The following is a 24,597-nucleotide window of genomic DNA, read 5'->3' on the forward strand; positions in this document are numbered from 1 at the left end:
GCTCCAAAGGCGCTAATGGCTGTGAGTGCAAGGCAGCAGTGTCCTGTCACAGCTGAGTCTACAACCAGGGCTGTGGAGGAGGTCACTTTAGGGAAACAGTAGAGACAAAGGAAAGAAGAAATGCAGGCATTCAGCTCCAAGGTCCTCTTGCATTGGAAAGCAGGTAGAAGAGGAGACCGCTGAGGAAATAGAGGAGGCTGGGCTGGTGAAGCAAGAGGAAACCAGAACTGGTGGCAAGCGCTCAGGATGGTGCTTCCATGTGGGAGGGGACCCATAGTACTGCAAAGTCTAATAAAGTGGGCATTGAAAACCTGTGCCCCAGATTTGGGAGGAGTTGCTGGGTCACTTCATGAGCAGGAGGTGTAGGGAACAGTGAGCGCAGAAGCTCACTTAGCAGAGTAGAGTGGGTGGGATGCCAGAGGAGGAACAGGCTTGGATAATAAATGTTTTCTTGATGCACAAGGGGATGACAATATCCAAATTTACATAGAACAACAGAACTGCAATGAGGGCATTCTGTCTCTTGTTTCCTAATGTGTATGCAGGTACCATTTTTCTTTTAAAAATGCATTGAGACCGGTGGTTTAATGGAAAGGACAAAAAGTCTGGAATCAGACTGGTGTGGGTTCACTGGTGACAGGACATTTAGCAGGGAGACTGGGGCAAATTGTGTTTCCTTGTCCGTGAAACTGGTATTATAATACTATAATGCAGACTGATGGTGAGGACTGATTGGGATGATGTATGTGAAGTACTCAGCGGGATGCTTCCCATATGACAAGTACTCAGTAAAAAGCAGCTCACTCCCTCTTTAACAGCAACATAGATGCTTAAAAAAATAGTGGTAAAGAGCATTGCTACAATAATACAAACTTGAACTAAGCAAAGATAAGCTATTCCTTTACAAATCAGCACTCAGTGTTGGTACTGAGTCTGCCATCTGGCTGCTGAGGAAGCTTGCTTGAAGGTGATTTTCATTTCTATACTTTTGGCCACCTCATTCCCCACCTCTACCCCTACCACTGCCATCAAATAGGAGTTGATGCCCATTTACTTTGGAAAAGAAACATTTGTGTAAATTTGTATGTGAAGTATGACCACCACTGTCTAAATGATGGAGATATGGAAGTTCCTCTGGAATAAACATATTGCAGAAAACTGCGCTAATGCTGGGGCCAGTGTTGAATGGTGCTGATACTGTGGTTGGAAATTTTTTTACTTTGTCCAGAGCATTAAACAAATAAAGATCCCATCCAGGCACGGTGGCTCATGCCTGTAATCCCAGCACTTTGGGAGGCCGAGGTGGGCGGATCACGAGGTCAAGAGATCGAGACCATTCTGGCTAACACGATGAAACCCCATCTTTACTAAAAATACAAAAATAAAAAAATAGCCAGGCATGGTGGTGGGCACCTGTAGTCCCAGCTACTGGGGAGGCTGAGACAGGAGAATGGTGTGAATCCAGGAGGTGGAGCTTGCAGTGAGCTGAGATCGCACCACTGCACTCCAGCCTGGGTGACAGAGTGAGACTCCATCTCAAAGAAACAAACAAAAAAACAAAGATCCCAAACTCCTGATGGTGAGAATGGTTCAGATTAAGGCCAAACGAGGAACATGCACTAGTAGATCATGGATGTGATGATTAGGGGCATTAGGCTTTGCATGTGTTTGGATAGTGAAGAAAGACTCTTGGATCAAGCTTACTAGACTCCTTTTGAAAAGCTGGTCAGCTGTGACACATTGATTCCCCAGCTGTGTGCTCACCTGCTGTGTCCTGTTGGGTGAATACAGCTCTTCTCCCTGCTTGTGAACCTTACTTTTCTTCCCGCTGAACAGTTGGGAGATATTCTTGACTCTGCCTCCTTTTCTCTGTATTGAGATAGGGTGGCATACATTCCTTCTCTGTAACAGTGGCATATCCCTGTCTACAGTTGAAGAGCCTGAAGGGAAGACAGCTCCCTCGTCAACAACACAGGGAACCATTTCACCTGCTTTTCTTTTATGTACCACCACATACTGCCAGAGTTGGTGGAATGACTGTTCATCCATCTGCTTAGCATCACATTTTCGTAAGGTGGTTGTTGTCACTCATACTTGCTTTATTTCTGAAGTCTCTTTGCTTCTTCCTGTTGTAGAAAAGTTCGAATTGTTCCTTTTCAATGATTTGAATTTTTTTATTGTAATGTGAAAGATTGTGAGTGCAGAGTATCTTTTTTTTTTTTTTTTTTTGCATGTCCTTATAACTGATGCCATAGCCCATGCCTTAGGTTTGTTCTTACCTGTGCTCATTCAATTCATTTAAATCATCCCTTAATTATTAGTTCTGTGTCCATGAGTCTTAAATAAACCTTTTAATCTCAGCTGCCCATCTCTTCTTAACCTTTGTTTGTTTCCTCTCTAAAACAGTTATTGTCAGTCCTTATGATATCCAGGGCCATATGACATTGTTTCTTCTCAGCCCTGGCTCAATATTAAAGCCTAATGAGGAACATGCACTGGTAGATCGTGGATGTGATGATTAGGGGCCTTAGCCTTTGTGTGTGTTTGGACAGTGGAAAAAGATTCTTGCATCAAGCTTTACTAAATTCCTTTTGAAAAGGTAGTCAACCATTTTGACTACCTGAAAAGGTGGTCCGAAATTTTCAAAAGGAATCTAGTAAGCTTCATCCAAGAGTCTCTCTCCACTGTCCAAACATACACAAAGGCTAATTCTAGTAGCAGAATTAGTCTTACTACTGCTTATTCTACTAATTGACATCCAGACCCTTTATATTCTTTGCCATTCTTCCTGTCCACATGCCGACTTACTGTAAGAATAAAGACATATCGTAACCCATGGAATTACAGTCTGGTGTTTATGGTTCTGTCATGTATACACAGAGAGATCTAGAAATTGGAACTTGACTCATGGGGACCCGAAGGAATCTATCTTACCTCTATCACATTTTTAAAGAGCTTTATTGATACATAATTCATATCCCATAAAATTCATTTATTTAAAGTGTACAATTCAGTTATGTTTATTGTAATTACAGACTTGTGCAATCATGACTATAATATGAAATTAGAACTTTCTGCAATCTCAAAAAGAAACCCCATACCAATTGACTGCCAATTCCCAATTCTTCCCAGCCCCTGGCAACCACTTATCTACTTTTTGTCTCTACAGATTTGCTTATTCTGGATACTTCATATAAGTAGAATCACAAATCTTTTGTGACTGCCTTCTTTTACCTAGCATAATATTTTTAAGGTTTATCCATGTTGTGATATGTTTCAGTACTTCATTCCTTGTTATGGATGAATAATAATCCATTATCTGTGAATATACCATATTTTATTTCTCTTTTGAGTTGATGCACACCTGAGTTGTTTCCACTTTATGATTAACATGAATAGTGCTACTATGAATATCTGCATACAAGTTTTTTGTGTGGATATATTTTCATTTCTCCTGAATATATATCTAGGCATGGAATTGCTGAGTCATAAGGTAACTCTATGTTTGATTTTCTGAGGGACTGCCACAGTATTTTCCAAAGTGGCTACACGATTTTACATTCCCATCAGCAATGTAAAATATACCAGGGTTCCACTTTCTCCACATCCACTCCAAAATTTGTTATTGTTGTCTTTTTTATTGTAGCCATCCACTTGTGTCTGAAGTGGGTATCTCATTGTGGCTTTGATTTGCATTTCCTGATGACTAGCAATGTTGAGCATCTTTTTTTTTTTGAGACGGAGTCTCGCTCTGTCGCCAGGGCGGCATGCAGTGGCACAATCTCGGCTCACTGCAACCTCCGCCTCCCAGGTTCAAGCGATTCTTCTGCCTCAGCCTCCCAAGTAGCTGGGACTGCAGGTGCACGCTACCATGCCCAGCTAATTTTTTGTATTTTTAGTAGAGACAGAGTTTTGCCATGTTGGCCTGGATGGTCTCAATATCTTGACCTCATCATCTGCCTGCCTCAGCCTCCCAAAGTGCTGGGATTACAGGTGTGAGCCACTGCACCTGGTTGAGCGTCTTTTCATAGGCTATTGGCTGTTCGTATATCTTCTTTAGAGAAATGTCTTTCAAGTCCTTTGCCTATTTTTGAAGTTGGGTTATTTTTTGTTGTTGAATTGTAAGAGTTCTCTGTATAAGTCCTTTATCATTTGCAAATATTTTTTCCCATTCTGTGGAGTTTTTCACTTTTTTGATAGTGTCCTTTGAAACACAAAGATTTATCATTTTGACAATGTCCAATTTATCATTTTTGTTATTATTGCTTGTGTTTTCAGGGTCATATCTAAGAAACCATTGGTGAATCCAAGGTTATGCAAACATACTTCTATGTTTTCTTCCAAGAATTTTATAGCTTTTGCCCTTATATTTTGGTCTGTGATCCATTTTGAGTTAATTTGTGTGTATGGTCCAACATCGTGGGTTGGACCCTCCTTGTGGTTAAAGATTATGTTTAGTACTAATAGTAGTCTTTATGTTTTATTTAAATATATATCTTATTTTTGGCATTTGTTACAGTTTGCACTGTTATGTCTTTGTGTGCATAGCATTTCTTCCCTTGTAGGTAGCAGAAAATAGATCCATTTCTCCACCCTTTGTCTCTTTTAACTTTTATCATTTTATTGATCTAGTGTTGTGTTACACAGCTATCTGATTGAAACAGTAAAAGTTTCAGAGTAGAGTTAGAGGTGTAAATAATATGAAAGTAGTATGTTCATGCTCTTTAAACACTTGATAATATGAACCTATATCATTTGACCTATGTTCTCATTTATGGCTACACACATTGAATAACTTTCTTGGTAAACTTATGGATAATATGAAAACTGCAGTGAAAGTTTCCATGCTCTTTTTTTCTATATATTAAACCAGTGATAGACTTGAAGGAAAAAATGAAATGGAATGGCAACAGCCTAGGGATATGAGTACAGACAATTATGAAGTTTTGATAATAGAATGAAAACAGCAAGAGTAATTTTCCAGATTCATATTCAGTCATGGTATGTGTAACCACCATTCTAAGTTTGCATCTTAACCTGGCCATGGTGATTTTCCAGCACCTGTCATCCATCAAGAACAAGAAGGATTTCAAGGTGGCCCTATATAAAAGGCATGGAATTTTTTCCTCCCTATTTCTGACCTCCTTTCTCTGGAAACTTTTGTTCCTGAAAGAGGCTGGAGACCTGGAACAGTCTCCCCACTCTTCCTACCATACCCCCACCCCATTCCTGCAGCTGCAATCTGGAGCAGCACTGTGATCACACTAGAACTTTCCTGTGAGTCAGATTGCAGCTCTGGAGTGTGCTTTGCTGAGATGATGGCACAGAGAAGAGCCATGGGAGACAGCACACAGCCTGGCAGAGTCTTCAGGGGTGGCCAGATGCAAGCACACAGTGCCACGTGCCTCTGTGGGCAAGAAGCAGAGACAGGGCGAGATCAAGCCTGACCCAACTTGACTTCCTCCTCCAGCTGAGCCGCCACACCTTGCTGCCCCTCTCCTCCCCTTTTGCCTCTGTCAAATGACCTACTCTGCCCTCTCTTCCAGCTGCTGCTAGACCCAGAGCATTTGGTGCAGCCAGCTGGCAGGTTTGGTAGGCTCACCCTTGTTATGCTGATTTCTTGGCTCCACAGTTCTCAGTGGCTTGAGCCAGCTCAGCTCCTTCTCCACAGGGAACTGGAGCAAAAATCTTGCAGAGCAATTCTTGGGTTGGACACCGTCTTCCCAGGAGAGAGGATTGTACATGAACAGATGCCCTTGTTTCTTCCTCACTTGCTGCTCTGGCACTGGTATTATAAATGGTCTGAACTTTCACATTTATTTGCACAGATACAAAAGAGAGTGACAGATGCTTGATTATATAATGAGACTAACAACCAGGTATTAAACATTGCACTGATACTTGTCATTGCCTTCAAAATAAGCTCTATGTGTTTTCTTTACTTCAGTTGTCTCATTTAACCATAAATAAGCCCTCGGAGGTCAGGGGCTGTGACTCATCTGGTTTTGGTACTGGACCATGAATGCAGTAGACACCCAGCAAGTATGTGTTGATGGGAAACAGCAATGGCTGATTGAGCAGCTAAGAAGGTGGGGTGAGGTTGTGGCTCCCCTTCCCTTCTCAGGATGAACCAGTCCATGGAGTTGTACTACAAATGTTGTTGTTTGTCTAAGGAGATTGACGAGGCCAGTGAGGTAGAACTTGCCAGGAATACTCTGCTTTGGGACAGAGGTGATGTGTGTTCCAATCAGATAGAGGATGAGACACTGGGAACCAAGGTCCCTGAAGAATGTTCAGTCAGTATAAACAAATAGGGAACAGCACAAGGAGGGACACTTAGGGAAGTGGCAGGGGAGGAACAAGGGCAGCTCTTGGGTGAAGATGTTTATAAAGAAAATAGAGGCTGGGCTCGGTGTCTCACGCCTGTAATCCCAGCACTTTGGGAGGCCAAGACGGGCAGATCATGAGGTCAGATTGAGATCATCTGGCTAACACAGTGAAACCCTGTCTTTACTAAAAATACAAAAAATTAGCCAGGTGTGGTAGGGGGGCACCTGTAGTTCCAGCTACTTGGGAGGCTGAGGTAGGAGAATGGCGTGAACCCGGGAGGTGGAGCTTACAGTGAGCCGAGATGGCGCCACTGCACCCCAGCCTGGGCAACAGAGCGAGACTCCATCTCAAAAAAAAAAAGAAAATAGAGAATTCAGTGGATAATGATGTAAGGGTTTTAAAGCATTTATTACAATTAATGTAGAACTAAAAGTTCAAGCAAAAATTAAACAACCACAGGCAGATGATAGAATTAAAATATGACATTTAACATCGAATGAAATAAAATTACCTGAGAGGAAGGAACTCATCATTTGAATTAAACAAAAAAGGAGAACTGAGTCGTCCAGAGGTAGCTTGTGGGGAGAGACTCCACAGGCCTCTGGTATCTGTATCTCAAGGCAACTGTGTGAGGCCCTCCACACGTACCTGGCCTGCCACCTGGTTTCCCGTAAGTGCAAGACCACCCTTCCTATCTTTGGTGTGGAATCTCAATGCAGGTTGTCTACAGCTCCTAGAGGAGGGAACAAGAGAGGACTAGATTATATGCATGCTATGGAGTGGGAAGAAGAGTGAAATAAATGTCAAAATCTTATTGATGCCTCCCAATGAAATCAGATTTTTGGAAAACTTCAGAAGTGGCTTATTCAGCTTTGTACTTCGAGTCTTTGCACACAGGTAAGTTAAATAGAACCCTGGCTACCCTGAAATCCCGCAGACATTGAATGAGGAGAAGCTGAACATCTCTGAGGACCCATCTCCTCAAGAGCTATGGAAAAGTGGGAAACTGCAGTGACAGCAAGGATACCAGGAAATCTTGTCTTGAAAATTTTTGAACTTAATTCTGGTTTGTACTCAGCTCATGGTTGCATCATCTTCTCTCCAGAAAAGGCTAGAACAAGATTTCCTGAAATGATATATGTTCAAGAGCTACCGCGTATTTGGGAGAAAGTGTCATTCCTAATGGCAGACAATAAAGGCATTATCTGGTAATTTACTTTTATGTTTCAGTTTTTAACTTCTTCCAGGTGCTTCCTAAATAATAATATCTGGTCTCTGCTTTATGTTTGGGTGGAAAATTGGGGAGAGTATAACCCAAGGAGCCGAGGGGCAACGATGAAGCCATGTACCTGTGAGCACTGTGACTTTTAGGCCTTGTGACAGCTATGACTCATCTGTCACCTCTGCCTGGTCAGAGTATGCTCTGTTAATGTTGTGGTAAAAAACACTAAGTATGTCCATTTACATATATGCATTCATATGTGTCCCCTTTATACACTACCTGGAAGCTTCCATAAGAAGAGACTGTTTCCAGTCACTGCCACCATGGAGGAAATGGATGCTATGCGGCAGGCTCCCGGAATGCCTGGTAGAACCATGTGAATTTTATGTGTATGTATGCATTAACTTATATTTATTTATTTATTGAGATAAAATTAACATAAAATTGACCATTTTGAAGTGTGTAATTCAGTGGTAGCACATTCACAATGTTGTACAACTACCAACGCTATATCATTCCAAAACAGTTTAATCACACCAAAGGAAATCCTATACATATTAAGCAGTCCCTCCCCACTAACCCCTTACCCAGCCCGTTGCAGCTACCAGTCTGCTTTCTGTTTCTGTGTATTTGTCTGTTCTGAATATTTCATATAAATGGAATGATAAAACATCTGACCTTTTGTGTCTGGCATCTTAAACTTGGGATAATGTTTTCAAGGCTCATCCATTCTGTAGCATGTGCCAGTACTTCATTTCTTTTTATGGCTGAATAATATTCTGTTGTATAGATATATCACATTTTATGCATTCATCAGTTTATGGACATTTGTGTTGTTTTCACTTTTTGGCTTTTATGAATAATGTTGCTATGAACTTCTGCACAGAAGTTTTTCTGTGGACATCTGTTTTCATTTCTGTTGGTGTAGATATGCCTAGGAGTAAGTTACTGGGTTATATGTTAATTCTATGTTTAACTTTTTGAGGAACCACCATACTGTTTTCCACAGTGGCTACATCATTTTAAATTTTCACCAGGGGTGCAGTTTCTCCACATCCTCGCCAGCACTTGTTTTCTTTTTGTAACCATAACAATCCTAATGGGTGTGAAGTGGTATCTCACTGTGGCTTTGATTCACATCTCTCTAATGACTGATGATGAGCTTCTTTTCATGTGCTTGTTGTCCATTTGCGTATCTACTATGGAGAAATGACTTTTCAAGTCTTTTACTCTTTTTAAAATTGTGTTGTATTTTTATTGTCGAGTTGTAAGAGTTTTCTCTTTTTATTTTATTTTATTTTAAGTTACAAGTTACATGTGCAAGATGTGTTACATAGGTAAATGTGTGCCATGGTAGTTTGCTGCACCTATCAACCCATAACCTGGGTGTTAAGCCACACATGCATTAGCTATTTATCCTCAGGCTCTCCCTTTCCCCACTCCCTACCCCATACAGGCCCCAGTGTGTGTTCCCTTCCCTGTGTCCACAAGTTCTCATTGTTCAGCTCCCACTTGTAAGTGAGAACACGTGGTGTTTGGTTCTCTGTTCCTGTGATACTCTGCTGGGGATAATGGCTCCCAGCTCCATCCATGTCCCTGCAAAGGACATTATCTTGTTCCTTTTTTTTTTTTTTTCTTTTTAGATGGAGTCTCGCTCTGTTGCCAGGCTGGAGTGGTGGTGTGATCTTGGCTCACTGCAACCTCTGCCTCCTGGGTTCAAGCAGTTCTCCTGCCTCAGCCTCCCAAGTAGCTGGGACTACAGACATGCGCCACCACGCCTGGTTAATATTTTTGTATATTAGTGGAGACGGGGTTTCACCATGTTGGCCAGGATGGTCTTGATCTCCTGACCTCTTGATGCACTCACCTCGGCCTCCCAAAGTGCTGGAATTACAGGCGTAAGCCACCGCACCCAGCTGATCTCATTCCTTTTCATGGCTGCATAGTATTCCATAGTGTATATGCACCATATTTGCTTTATCCAGTCTATCATTGGTGGGCATTTGGGTTGATTCTATGTTTTTGCTTTTGTGAATAACGCTGCAGTGAACATATGCATGCATTTATCTTCATAATAGAATGATTTATATTCCTTCGGGTATATACCCAGTAATGAGATTGCTGAGTCAAATGCTATTTCTGGTTCTAGGTCTTTGAGGAATCACCACACTGCCTTCCACAAAGGTTAAACTAATTGATATTCCCACCAACACTGTAACAGTGTTCCTGTTTCTCCACAGCCTCACCAGCATCTGTTGCTTCTTGACTTTTTAATAATTGCCATTCTGACTGGCATGAGACGGTATCTGATTGTCTTTTTGATTTGCATTTCTGTAAGAGTTCTCTTTTTATATATTGTGGATATAAGACCCCAATCAAATACATGATTTGTGAAATTTTCCTCCCATCCTGTAGGTTGTCTTTTCACTTTCTTGATACTGTCCTTTGATACACAAAAGTTTTAATTTTTTTTATTTTTATTTTTATTTTTATTTTTTTGTGACTGACTCTTTTCTTTCTTTTTTTTTATTATTATTATACTTTAAGTTCTAGGGTACATGTGCATAACGTGCAGGTTTGTTACATATGTATACTTGTGCCATGTTGGTGTGCTGCACACATCAACTCGTCTTTTACATCAGGTATAAATCCCAATGCAATCCCTCCCCCCTCCCCCCTCCCCATGATAGGCCCTGGTGTGTGATGTTCCCCTTCCCGAGTCCAAGTGATCTCATTGTTCAGTTCCCATCTATAAGCGAGAACATACGGTGTTTGGTTTTCTGTTCTTGTGATAGTTTGCTGAGAATGATGGTTTCCAGCTGCATCCATGTCCCTACAAAGGACAGAAACTCATCCTTTTTTATGGCTGCATAGTATTCCATGGTGTATATGTGCCACATTTTCTTAATCCAGTCTGTCACTGATGGACATTTGGGTTGATTCCAAGTCTTTGCTATTGTGAATAGTGTCGCAGTAAACATACGTGTGCATGTGTCTTTATAGCAGCATGATTTATAATCCTTTGGGTATATACCCAGTAATGGGATGGCTGGGTCATATGATACTTCTAGTTCTAGATCCTTGAGGAATCGCCATACTGTTTTCCATAATGGTTGAACTAGTTTACAATCCCACCAACAGTGTAAAAGTGTTCCTATTTCTCCACATCCTCTCCAACACGTATTGTTTCCTGACTTTTTAATGATTGCCATTCTAACTGGTGTGAGATGGTATCTCATTGTGGTTTTGATTGCATTTCTCTGATGGCCAGTGATGATGAGCTTATTTTCATGTGTCTGTTGGCTGTATGAATGTCTTCTTTTGAGAAATGTCTGTTCATATCCTTTGCCCACTTTTTGATGGGGTTGTTCGTTTTTTTCTTGTAAATTTGATTGAGTTCTTTATAGGTTCTGGATATTAGCCCTTTGTCAGATGAGTAGATTGCAAACATTTTCTCCCATTCTGTAGGTTGCCTGTTCACTCTGATGGTAGTTTCTTTGGCTGTGCAGAAGCTCTTTAGTTTAATTAGATCCCATTTGTCAATTTTGGCTTTTGTTGCCATTGCTTTTGGTGTTTTAGACATGAAGTCCTTGCCCATGCTTATGTCCTGAATGGTATTCCCTAGGTTTTCTTCTAGGGTTTTTATGGTGTTAGGTCTAACATTTAAGTCTCTAATCCATCTTGAATTAATTTTCGTATAAGGAGTAAGGAAAGGATCCAGTTTCAGCTTTCTACTTATGGCTAGCCAATTTTCCCAGCACCATTTATTAAATAGGGAATCCTTTCCCCATTTCTTGTTTCTCTCAGGTTTGTCAAAGATCAGATGGCTGTAGATGTGTGGTATTATTTCTGAGGACTCTGTTCTGTTCCATTGGTCTATATCTCTGTTTTGGTACCAGTACCATGCTGTTTTGGTTACTGTAGCCTTGTAGTATAGTCTGAAGTCAGGTAGCGTGATGCCTCCAGCTTTGTTCTTTTGACTTAGGATTGTCTTGGCAACGCGGGCTCTTTTTTGGTTCCATATGAACTTTAAAGCAGTTTTTTCCAATTCTGTGAAGAAACTAATTGGTAGCTTGATGGGGATGGCATTGAATCTATAAATAACCTTGGGCAGTATGGCCATTTTCACAATATTGATTCTTCCTATCCATGAGCATGGTATGTTCTTCCATTTGTTTGTGTCCTCTTGTATTTCACTGAGCAGTGGTTTGTAGTTCTCCTTGAAGAGGTCCTTTATATCCCTTGTAAGTTGGATTCCTAGGTATTTTATTCTCTTTGAAGCAATTGTGAATGGAAGTTCATTCATGATTTGGCTCTCTGTTTGTCTGTTACTGGTGTATAAGAATGCTTGTGATTTTTGCACATTAATTTTGTATCCTGAGACTTTGCTGAAGTTGCTTATCAGCTTAAGGAGACTTTGGGCTGAGACGATGGGGTTTTCTAAATATACAATCATGTCATCTGCAAAGAGGGACAATTTGACTTCTTCTTTTCCTAACTGAATACCCTTGATTTCTTTCTCTTGCCTGATTGCCCTAGCCAGAACTTCCAACACTATGTTGAATAGGAGTGGTGAGAGAGGGCATCCCTGTCTTGTGCCAGTTTTCAAAGGGAATGCTGCCAGTTTTTGCCCATTCATATGATATTGGCTGTGGGTTTGTCATAAACAGCTCTTATTATTTTGAGATATGTTCCATCAATACCGAGTTTATTGAGTGTTTTTAGCATGAAGGGCTGTTGAATTTTGTCAAAGGCCTTTTCTGCATCTATTGAGATAATCATGTGGTTTTTTTCTTTGGTTCTGTTTACATTCTGGATTATGTTTATTGATTTGCATATGTTGAACCAGCCTTGCATCCCAGGGATGAAGCCCACTTGATCATGGTGGATAAGCTTTTTGATGTGCTGCTGGATCCGGTTTGCCAGTATTTTATTGAGAATTTTTGCATCGATGTTCATCAGGGATATTGGTCTAAAATTCTCTTTTTTTGTTGTGTCTCTGCCAGGCTTTGGTATCAGGATGATGTTGGCCTCATAAAATGAGTTAGGGAAGATTCCCTCTTTTTCTGTTGATTGGAATAGTTTCAGAAGGAATGGTACCAGCTCCTCCTTGTACCTCTGGTAGAATTCAGCTGTGAATCCATCTGGTCCTGGACTTTTTTTGGTTGGTAGACTATTGCCTCCATTTCAGAGCCTGCTATTGGTCTATTCAGGGATTCAGCTTCTTCCTGGTTAGTCTTGGGAGAGTGTAAGTGTCCAGAAAATTATCCATTTCTTCTAGATTTTCTAGTTTATTTGTGTAGAGGTGTTTATAGTATTCTCTGATGGTAGTTTATATTTCTGTGGGGTCGTGGTGATATCCCCTTTATCACTTTTTATTGCGTCTATTTGATTCTTCTCTCTTTTCTTCTTTATTAGTCTTGCTAGCAGTCTCTCAATTGTGTTGATCTTTTCAAAAAACCAACTCCTGGATTCATTGATTTTTTTGGAGGGTTTTTAATGTCTCTATCTCCTTCAGTTCTGCTCTGATCTTAGTTATTTCTTGCCTTCTGCTAGCTTTTGAATGTGTTTGCTCTTGCTTCTCTAGTTCTTTTAATTGTGATGTTAGAGTGTCAATTTTAGATCTTTCCAGTTTTCTCTTGTGGGCATTTAGTGCTATAAATTTCCCTCTACACACTGCTTTAAATGTGTCCCAGAGATTCTGGTATATTGTATCTTTGTTCTCATTGGTTTCAAAGAACATCTGTATTTCTGCCTTCATTTCGTTATGTACCCAGTAGTCATTCAGGAGCAGGTTGTTCAGTTTCCATGTAGTTGAGCGGTTTCGATTGAGTTTCTTAGTCCTGAGTTCTAGTTTGATTGCACTGTGGTCTGAGAGACAGTTTGCTATAATTTCTGTTCTTGTACATTTGCTGAGGAGTGCTTTACTTCCAGTTATGTGGTCAATTTTGGAATAAGTGTGATGTGGTGCTGAGAAGAATGTATATTCTGTTGATTTGGGGTGGAGAGTTCTGTAGATGTCTATTAGGTCTGCTTGCTGCAGAGATGAGTTCAATTCCTGGATATCCTTGTTAACTTTCTGTCTCGTTGATCTGTCTAATGTTGACAATGGGGTGTTAAAGTCTCCCATTATTATTGTATGGGAGTCGAAGTCTCTTTATAAGTCTCTAAGGACTTGCTTTATGAATCTGGGTGCTCCTGTATTGGTGCATATTTAGGATCGTTAGCTCTTCCTGTTGAATTGATCCCTTTACCATTATATAATGGCCTTTTTTGTCTCTTTTGATCTTTGATGGTTTAAAGTCTGTTTTATCAGAGACTAGGATTGCAACTCCTGCTTTTTTTTGTTTTCCATATGCTTGGTAGATCTTCCTCCATCCCTTTATTTTGAGCGTATGTATGTCTCTGCATGTGAGATGGGTCTCTTGAATACAGCAAACTGATGGGTCTTGACTCTTTATCTAGTCTGTGTCTTTTAATTGGAGCATTTAGTCCATTTACATTTAAGGTTAATATTGTTATGTGTGAACTTGATCCTGCCATTATGATATTAACTGGTTATTTTGCTCGTTAGTTGATGAAGTTTCTTCCTAGCTTCAATGGTCTTTACATTTTGGCATGTTTTTGCAATGGCTGGTACCGGTTGTGCCTTTCCATGTTGAGTGCTTCCTTCAGGGTCTCTTGTAAAGCAGGCCTGGTGGTGACAAAATCTCTAAGCATATGCTTATCTGTAAAGGATTTTATTTCTCCTTCACTTATGAAACTTAGTTTGGCTGGATATGAAATTCTGGGTTTAAAATTCTTTTCTTTAAGAATGTTGAATATTGGCCCCCACTCTCTTCTGGCTTGTAGAATTTCTGCCCAGAGATCTGCTGTTAGTCTGATGGGCTTCCCTTTGTGGGTAACCTGACCTTTCTCTCTGGCTGCCCTCAACATTTTTTCCTTCATTTCAACTTTGGTGAATCTAGCAATTATGTGTCTTGGAGTTGCTCTTCTCGAGGAGTATCTTTGTGGCGTTCTCTGTATTTCCCGAATTTGAATGTTGGTCTGCCCTACTAGGTTGGGGAAGTTCTCCTGGATGATATCCTGAAGAGTGTTTTCCAACTTAGTTCCATTTTCCCCCTCACTTTCAGGCACCCCAATCAGATGTAGATTTGGTCTTTTTACATAATCCCATACTTCTTGCAGGCTTTGTTCATTTCTTTTTCTTCTTTTTTCTTTAGGTTTCTCTTCTCGCTTCATTGCATTCATTTGATCCTCAATCGCTGATACTCTTTCTTCCAGTTGGTTGAGTCGGTTACTGAAGCTTGTGCATTTGTCCGATATTTCTCATGTCATGGTTTTCATCTCTGTCAGTTCGTTTATGACCTTCTCTGCATTAATTACTCTAGCTATCAATTCTTCCACTCTTTTTTCAAGATTTTTAGTTTCTTTGCGCTGGGTACGTAATTCGTCCTTTAGCTCTGAGAAGTTTGATGGACTGAAGCCTTCTGTCATCTCGTCAAAGTCATTCTCCGTTCAGCTTTGATCCGTTGCTGGTGATGAGCTGCGTTCCTTTGCAGGGGGAGATGTGCTCTTATTTTTTGAATTTCCAGCTTTTCTGCCCTGCTTTTTCCCCATCTTTCTGGTTGTATCTGCCTCTGGTCTTTGATGATGGTGACGTACTAATGGGGTTTTGGTGTGGGTGTCCTTCCTGTTTGTTAGTTTTCCTTCTAACAGTCAGAACCCTCAGCTGTAGGTCTGTTGGAGATTGCTTGAGGTCCACTCCAGACCCTGTTTGCCTGGGTATCAGCAGCAGAGTCTGCAGAAGATAGAATATTTCTGAACAGCGAGTGTACCTGTCTGATTCTTGCTTTGGAAGCTTCCTCTCAGGGGTTTACTCCACCGTGTGAGGTGTGGGGTGTCGGTCTGCCCCTAGTGGGGGATGTCTCCCAGTTAGGCTACTCAGGGGTCAGGGACCCACTTGAGCAGGCAGTCTGTCCGTTCTCAGATCTCAGCCTCCGTGTTGGGAGATCCACTGCTCTCTTCAAAGCTGTCAGACAGAGTCGTTTGCATCTGCAGAGGTTTCTGCTGCTTTGTTGTTGTTGTTGTTGTTTAGCTGTGTCCTGTCCCCAGAGGTGGAGTCTCAGTTGAAAATGCAGAAATCACCTGTCTTCTGTGTTGCTCGCGCTGGGAGCTGGAGACTCAACTTCCTCTTTCTCCAATTTTTTTTTTTTTTTTTAAAGAGACAGGGTCTTGCTCTGTCACCCAGGCTGGAGTGCAGTGGTCGGATTATAGCTCCCTGCAGCCTCAAACTCTTGGACTCATGCAAGCTTCTCAAAGTGCTAGGATTATAGGGGTGAGTCACTGTGCCCAGCCAAGTTTTACGTTTGATGACATTCAAATTATCTATTTTTTCTTTTGTTGCTTGTGCTTTTGGTATCTTTTCTATGAACTGTTATCAAATCCAAGGTCATGAAGATTTACTCCTGTGTTTTTGTTCAAGAATTGTATAGTTTTAGCCTGTATATGCATTTAGGTATTGGGGACAGTTTAAATTAATTTGGCTAGTTCATTGCAGTTCCCTCTTAATCTTTGGATTGACATTTCCATTTCTGTGAAAATAGCCTTTTTTTTTTTCTTTTTTTTTTTTTCTCTCTCTCCCTCTCTCTCTTTTTTTTGCCAGAGTCTCACTCTGTCGCACAGGCTGGAATACAGTGGCACCATCTTGGATCACTGCAACCTCTGCCTCTCAGGTTCCAGCAGTTCTCCTGCCTCAGTCTCCTGAGTAGCTGGATTATAGGTGCGCACACTGTAATTGACATCTCTGCTAAACCCTGGGCACTCCACCATGCCCGGCTAATTCTTGCATTTTTTGTGGAAAAGGAATTTCGCCATATTGGCCAGGCTGGTGAGCCACTGCACCTAGCCAGCCATTGGTTTTTGATAGGGATTGCATTGAATCACTATATGGCAGTAGCTTAATAATATTCAGTTTTTCAGTTCATGAAGACAAGATGCCTTTCCATTTATTTAGGTCTTCTTTAATTTCTTTCAGAAATGTTTTGGAGTTTTAATTGTACAAGTCTTATACTTCCTTGTTTACATTTGTTTCTATTTTATTATTTTGATGCTATTATAAACCAGTTTGTTTCTTAATTTTCTTTTCAGATTGTTCATTGCTAGTGTATAAAAATATAACTTATTTTTGTTTGTTGACCTTGTATCCTGCAACTTTGCTGAAGTTTTTAGCTGTAATAGATTTTTGTGGATTTTTAAAAATTTTTTCTCCATAGAAGATTGTCATCTGTGAGTAAAGACAGTTTTACTTCCTCCTTTCCAATTAGTTTGTTATTTATTTCTTTTTCTTACTTAATTGCTATAGCTAGAATTTCCAGTACAGCATTGAATGAAAGTAGCAAAAGCAGGAATCGTTGTTTTGTTCCTGATCTTGGGGAGAGCTCTCATTCTTTCACCATTGAGTGTGTTAGCTGTGAAGTTTTCATCAATGCCCTGTGCCAGGTTGAGGAAGTTCCTTCTTTTCCTGCTTTGTTGAATCTTTTTTGTCCTGAAAGAATCTTAGATTTTGTCAAATGATTTTTCTGCATAGTATAATCACACTTTTTAAATTTTATATACTATATATTTAGGAATCAGAGAAGTGTGTAACCTACAGTGATTCTTAGTAGGGAAGGTGTTTATAATCAAATTACTAAAATAATTGCTTTGAGTCATCAGGATATAGAACCAGTTCAGTTCTACTGGATCCTTCTTTGCAGTGATACTCTCTATAGTGGGAATTTACAAATATGTACTTATCATTACTTTTTTATTTAATTACTTTAACATGCTTCTCATTTTAAAATAGTTTTAACTGTATAGAAAAGTTTGCGAAGATAATACAGAGCGTTCCCAAATACAGAGTGTTCCCACGTACTCCATATCCAGTTTCCCTTGTTGTTACATCTTGCATTATTATGCCACATACATAACAATTAATTAAGCAGTATTGTCACAATATTATTCACTGAAGTTCATACTTTATTTAAATCTCCTTAGATTTTCCCTGGTGTCCATTTTCTGTTGCAGCACCCCGTTCGTGATAGCACATTACATCTCATTGTCATGTCTCCTTAGGCTCCTGTAGACTTTCTTAAATGCTTTTTGCTTTTTACTTAACCAGGACAGTTTTGAGGATTACTGGACAGATATTTTGTCGAAGATCCCTATTTTGTGTTTTTTTGATATTTAGACAGGTATGGATTTGGGAGAAAAAGATTGCAAACATAAAATTCCATTTTAATTACATCCTATCAAAGCTGCATACTGTCAACATGATGTATCTTTGTTGGCATTAATCATACTTGCTGGCTCAGGTAGCAGTCATGATTTGTCAGGTGTCTATGAAGTTACTTTTTTAAGAAAATTAAGCTATTTTTAAACTCCCATTTTATAATGCCTGGGAGGTGAAACTGGAGCATGCACTGTTACCTCCATTGGTACCTAAGATAGTCTGAAGCAAGAGCATTTGTGACATAGATGACAACATCAGAGAAGGGGTGGCATACAAGCCAAATTTCTGAGTAGTCTTTGAAGTCAACTATTATTCATGTTTGTTTCAGGATTAACGGCATAGAACTGGGGGCACTTCTAAGACCTTAAACATAATTTTGCAGTGGATAAATATATCAAATTGTATCCATTCATAGTTTATGAACATTGGGGCCATCAAAAGATGCACCATCACCGTTCAGTGCTGTCAAATGGAAATAATAAGGCCTGTTGTAAGTTACCTTTTGTTGCAAGGGTTTAATAGGATAATATATAAGAGATATTGTTCCATTAATTGACCTTTGTCAAGTGCCTACTGTGTCACATCATCCTGCAGTGCAAACAGTGGCATGTACAAAAGAGAGAAAAAACAGCTCCTGTCCTAAAATATCTGTATGAATAAAAGTCACCTGCATAATAAGTTTTGTCCTGGATGATATGAGCCAATGTTTCCAAAATACTGACCTTAGATTACTTTATGCCATTTTGGGAGTGGGAAATACTAACTTAAAATGAATATTGCTTCTCTGAGCCACATTGTTGGTGCTCAGCTGCTGCTCAGTTCTTGGGATGTGCCAGAGACAAGCCCTAGTCTTCAGGGCACTGACAATCATGTCATCAAGATTTGCCACAGCTTCAGGTACATTATGTTCTAATAGAGTTCCTTTAGGCCAAAAGATATCTATAATGTCAATAAGAGCACTGTGGAGGTTTAGTGTATTGGGCAAGGATCTCTAAAGTCAGGAGATCAATGCAGGGTTAACACGCTTTTGTATGTGTGATTTGTGTTTGAATCAGAATTCTTCTTATGTCATTTTCTAGTTGGTTTGTCTGGCTGGATTTTTTTTTAAGTAATATAATCTCATTCCTTAATCTTCTGCAAAAGAGATGCATCTATTGTTGTAAAGACTTTTCCTGTCATCCTCTTCATTCTGTACAGTCCAGCTATCATTATTCAGTCTTGAAGGAAAACCAAACTGAGTTTATTAAAATCTGAATGATACGAATTTTAAAAAATTTTTCCCTTTAAGGTGCATACATTAACTCAAACTGTAATATAATATTGCCAAGGGTGATAGATAGGTTGTACAGTAAACATTCTATAAATTTTAGCAGGAATTAATTTTTTTATTCAGCTATAGTTTTTAATAATTTAATTTTCTATAGATAAATTTTGAAAACATGTCTGCATATTATACATGGAGGAGATAAACAGTTGTGTTATTTTCTCGGAATTACCTGACAAGTAATTTATTACTGTATACAAGGCCTTAGTTTTAAAAACCCACATATAATTGTTTTATATAATTAAAATTTGTGTGTGTGTATACTTTGAGGTAAGAACAGCTGAGCAACCAACTTTAAAGTAATCGTTTTTTAGTTCCATTGGTCTTCAGCTTCATTTGTGAGAACTTACAACTTAGTTTAGGAACAATATCAATGTCAAAAATGGGATATTATGCTGTCATCTAAAATTAAGGAATGTGAACAGTCTTTCTGTGTTAATATGGAATGATCACCAGTATTATTATAAATGAACAAGGTCCAAAACAAGCACAAAAGTGTGTTACTATTTGGTTAAAACAAAGGGGTACCATGGGCACTAATGTTCTTTCTATGCATGAACTATCTTTGGAAGATACACAAGAAGCTGGCAACGTTAATTGCCCCATGGGAGAATGAGGCAGTTAGGAAAAGAAGGGAGAAGTTTGAATTTTGCACCATGTGAATGGGTTATGTGTGTTAAAAAGCCTTTTGTAATGAATAATCTTAAACAGAGTCCTGGCCAGCTTTAAGTTTTGTTAATGATTAAGTTGGTTTTAGTCATAGAGTTGATCTTGTGTGCTCTGAGATATAATTCTACACAGTGAATCTCTGCATATGTCTTTTTAGGTGGTAGAATTATTCAGCTTTAAATAATTTAGATGCTTGTTTGGGGTCTTGGTTTAAATGTCTTTTTGGTGTTACAGAATCATGGAAGCTTAAGAGTTCAGTTGGCCCTTAAATACCAGTTACAAATTATTGATTTACTGCTTCATCTCAGCTGCACGTTTGAGCACCTCCCATGGCAGCACATTGCTCTACTGCAGCCCCTGTGCAGCTCCCTTTCCCAGAAGGCTCTTTCCTATCTTGAGCCTGAACCTCTCTCCCTGGATCTTCTGCCCCTTGGAACTGACACTTCCTCTCAGGGTCATGTAGGGTCATATAGGATCAGTCTGTTTGCTTTTTCTACATGATACTCTGAATATGCATATATGTATATTTACCCTTTTTTTTGTTGTTTTGTTTTTTTTTGAGTGACAGGGTCTTACTCTGTTGCCTAGGCCCAGTCATGGCTCACTGCAGCCTCGACCTCCTGGGTCAAGTGATCTTCCTGCTTCAGCCTCTTGAGTAGCTGGAACTACAGGTGCTAAGTCTTTATAGTGCTGAGCTTCACATTCTTTTCTTCTGTGGTTCTTTAATGTCTTTAAGAGCAACTCTATTAATATTAGTTACAAAATAATTTTAGCCACCTGCTCAGCACATGTATTCTATTTCCCCTACCGTGCTGCCTTTAAAGTGGTCTAGCTAAATGAAAAAAGGAAGAAAGGAAGGAAGAGAAGAAAGTTTACGCTAAAGATTGACCAGAGAATTCTATGATATCATGTCTGTGCTGAAGGAGCCCACTATCTTTTCAGGAAGACAGAGAGGATATATTCATACACATGCATGTGTTCTATTCTAATAGAATGCAAGCTATTAATAGAAAGCGTACTAGCAGGATACAGATCAGAGAATTACAGCAGCTGCCAGGAGTAGTCAAGGAAGACATTTTGAAAGACAGAGTTCAGCCAGGTTCTGAGAAGGACAAGTTAGATCTGTCTGTGATGGTAACATGGGATCATTTGGTTTTGTTTTGATTATAAGATGAAACTCACCATTTAAACCATTTTATTTTATTTATCTATTTTTTTGAGACCGAGTCTCACTCCATCACCCAGGCTGGAGTGCAGTGGTGCAATCTCGGCTCACTGCAACCTCCGCATCCCGGGTTCAAGCGATTTTCCTGCCTTACCCTTCCAAGTAACTGGGATTACAGGAACCACACCTGGCTAATTTTTTTATTTTTAGTAGAGACAAGTTTTCGCCATGTTGGCCAGGCTGGTCTCGAACTCCTGACCCCAGGTGATCCACTCGCCTCAGTCTCCCAAAGTGCTGGAATTACAGGCATGAGCCACCCCACCCAGCCCATTTAAACCGTTTTAAAGGGTATACACAATTTATTGGTTTTGTGTTTTTTGTTTCTTTGGGTTTTTTTGAAACAGAATCTCACTCTGTCGTCAGGCTGGAGTGCAGTGGCGTGATCTCAGTTCACTGCAATCTCCACCTCCCAGGTTCAAGTGAGTTCCCTGCCTCAGCCTCCCAAGTAGCTGGGACTACAGACATGCATCACCACGCCCGGCTAATTTTTTGTGTTTTAATAGAGAGGGGATTTCACCATGTTGGTCAGGATGGTCTCGATCTCCTGACCCCAGGCGATCCACCCACCTCGGCCTCCCAAAGTGCAGTGATTACAGGCATTAGCCAGTGTGCCCGGCCCGTTTAAACCATTTTAAAGGGTATACAATTCTTTGGGGTTTTGTTTTTGTTTTTTTTGAGATGGAGTCTCTCAGACTAGAGTGCAGTGGCACAATCTCGGCTCACTGCAATCTCCCCCTCCTGGGTTCAAGCGAGTCCCCTGCCTCAGCCTCCCGAGTAGCTGGGACTACAGGCGCACACCACCACTCCCAGCTAATTTTTTGTATTTTAGTAGAGACGGGGTTTCACCATGTTGACCAGGATGGTCTCGATCTCCTGACTTTGTTATCCACCCACCTTGGCCTCCCAAAGTGCTGGGATTACAGGAGCGTGAGCCACCACACCCGGCCAATTCATATGGGTTTTAGTGTGTTCACAACGTTATTGTGACCATCACCACTATCTAATTCCAAATGTCTGGATCATTCGGTTTTTTAATAATTCCTTACATGAATCATCTTGAAAGTGAAGCCCAAATGAATCATCTGGGCATGTCATGTCGTCTCACCCTGCCTTGGCTGCCTCATCTGTAGATTGTAGATTTGGGTTATGTGATCTCTTCATCCTCTCATCTCTGTTCTTGCTTCTGTCTTATTGTGCACGCCTCTCTCTTGATGACCTGAGCGTCTTTGAGGGAAGGGGCTGTGCCCTTTCTTGCCTATGTGTGCACATATCCATTTGGCCCAGGCCTCTCAGTGCCGTTTGCCACAGAGCTGTGTGAATATAGGGCCCCCATAAATGCTTATTAGAGAAATAAAAGGTGTGCTTAGTTCTAAGTTGAGTGCCTAGACCGTAGTCAGATTTTCAAATTTTAAAAGTTCAAGTATGGGAGGCCAAGGCAGGCAGATCACCTGAGGTCAGGAGTTCAATACAAGTCTGGCCAACATGGTGAAACCCTGTCTCTACAAAAATTAGCCAGGCATGATAGTGGGTGCCTGTAGTCCCAGCTACTGAGGAGGCTGAGGCGGGAGAATCCCTAGAACCCGGGAGATGGAGGTTGCAGTGAGCGGAGATCATGTCATTGCACTCCATTCTGGGCGACAGAGTGAGATGGAGGGAAGTCATTGCAAGATAAGACTGGAAAGGTAGATTTAGATCATGTTGCAGAGGGCTTGAGAGTTATCTGATGGGCAAACTGCTGAGGCGTTTGATATGATCCAAGTAGTGTCTTAGTGGCAGGCAGGAAGCAGAGTTGAGAGCTTAAATGTCCAGGGTGAGGTGCTCAGCCCTGTCAGCCCTGCAGGGAGGCCCAGCAGAGGAATGGATGCAAGAGAAGGGCTTCTTGAATGATGGAAAAATTTGGACTCAGCAATGGTTAGGATTTGAGGAATAAGGAAAAGAAAGGTCTAAAGATGGCTCTGAAGTTTTCAACCTCAGTAAGTTAAAAAATAATAGGTATGGGGAGAGGGCAGGAGAAGGATTAGACCTGAAATCAGAGACCCACCGCTTGGAGCAGCTGTACAGCCTGTGACATTCCCTAAGCTGCTGGCCTCCTGGCCACAGGAGGCATAGCCCTCCAAGGGCTGGTTAGAGGTAAGAGTGGGCCTGAGTCAGGCCTATACTCAGGCATTGCTGATCTGACGCAGGTCTCCTTTGGTGCTCTGCCTCACTGCTGCAGCCTCACAGCCAGCTAGGGGGTGCACAGAAGGTGGGAGGTAATGACAGGATGTCATGGGAAGTAGAGGCTGGTGTCCCAGGAGGATGGGGGTGACTCGAGAGTTAGCATCTGTACTGCAGATTAATGTCCCAGGCACAGCATCGGCCCTGCATGGATAGGCGAAAACCATTTCATCTACCAGGATAACTAATTGAATCACACTTTCAGCCTCTTCAAGAAAATGAAAAAATGTCAGGTCAACTCCTTCAATTTTCAGTTGACATTGCAAGTAACCTCATACATTAAAAGGCTAGGTTAGGTCAAGCCCATAATATTATGAAATTATCCAGGCACCCTCTTTGGTTTATTCTTGGCCATGTTCACTTAGCCACATCTAGAATGAGATGGAGTAGAAAAACACTCGTGAGTGCCAGGACACCCATGTTCTTTTTGCCACTAAGCAGTGTGGCCCACAGCAGGCATAGTATCCGCTAAGCCCTAGTCTGTCCATCTGTGAGATGAAGATGAGAGAAATTGCCATGAGACCTTCCAGCGCACTAACAGCTTTGAGTTTTTTAGCCATGTAAAGAATTAAAATAAGGATCATCTCTTTACCATAAGATTGCCTCCTCTTGTAAAGTAAGTCACTGAATAAGAAATGATTTACCGTTAGTAGGAATTTCTGATGTCACAAAAAAAGAAATGATTTCCCTTAAGAATTTTGAATATTTGATAAGGCATTAATTTATCTGAGATACGTATTTTCATAAGAAAACCAAAGTACCCTAAGTGTGTGTATGTGTTTAAGAAATTGCTGAAGATACTCTGTCTCTGCTTTTGAAAACTTTCTCTTCCTTCTATGTGTTATAGAACTAAATCCAAACGGGAAAAATTGGCTTTGTGCACTGACAGATCATGTGATTCCTCCCCACTCCCTGGCCCCCAGCACCCCCGTCGGTGTTCAGCGAGTCCCCTGCACACTCTGTTCAGTAAACAACTTTAGAGAACCAGACCCGCCGGTTCATTCACTGAGAGCATTTGGAAAGGGCTGTCTTTGTGCAGCCTTGACGTACTGGCCGGAGTGGAATGGAGAAGTTAGCGTTTGTGTTTTCATTAGTTCTTTTTATAGCAGTGGACCAGCTGGAGCTGGTTAACATTAGCCTGGGCTGCCTAGTAGTGCACAGGTCTCTTACGCAGGATGAAGGGCTTCTGATGAAAACAGATTTTGTTACTCATGATACCACTGACTGTGTTTACATGAACTCATTCATTCTGTCATGGGATGTGATTTAGAATGGCTTCGTTAAGATACAGGAACTCTCTAGGTGCTATTCAGATCCATCCTTAAAAACAAACAAGA

At 40.7% G+C, this 24,597-nt stretch overlaps 1 protein-coding gene across 48 annotated transcripts in view; it reads left to right on the forward strand.

The window, feature by feature from the left end:
- Nucleotides 1-24,597, forward strand: part of SPIDR (scaffold protein involved in DNA repair) — a 481,215-nt gene that overhangs the window by 340,512 nt on the left and 116,106 nt on the right. Inside the window, exons 1-2 of one of the 48 annotated variants that reach the window (XM_028852658.2) lie at nucleotides 7,436-7,538; nucleotides 7,839-7,941. The exons of the other annotated variants lie outside the window; for them this stretch is intronic. Coding sequence (XP_028708491.1) covers nucleotides 7,889-7,941 — 53 coding nt within the window. The 5' untranslated portion in view covers nucleotides 7,436-7,538; nucleotides 7,839-7,888. Of the gene's footprint in view, nucleotides 1-7,435; nucleotides 7,539-7,838; nucleotides 7,942-24,597 lie in introns of those variants that run through there. 48 annotated transcript variants of the gene reach the window in all.

This window comes from Macaca mulatta, chromosome 8, assembly GCF_049350105.2.
Source record: "Macaca mulatta isolate MMU2019108-1 chromosome 8, T2T-MMU8v2.0, whole genome shotgun sequence".
Classification (NCBI taxonomy): Eukaryota; Metazoa; Chordata; class Mammalia; order Primates; family Cercopithecidae; genus Macaca; species Macaca mulatta.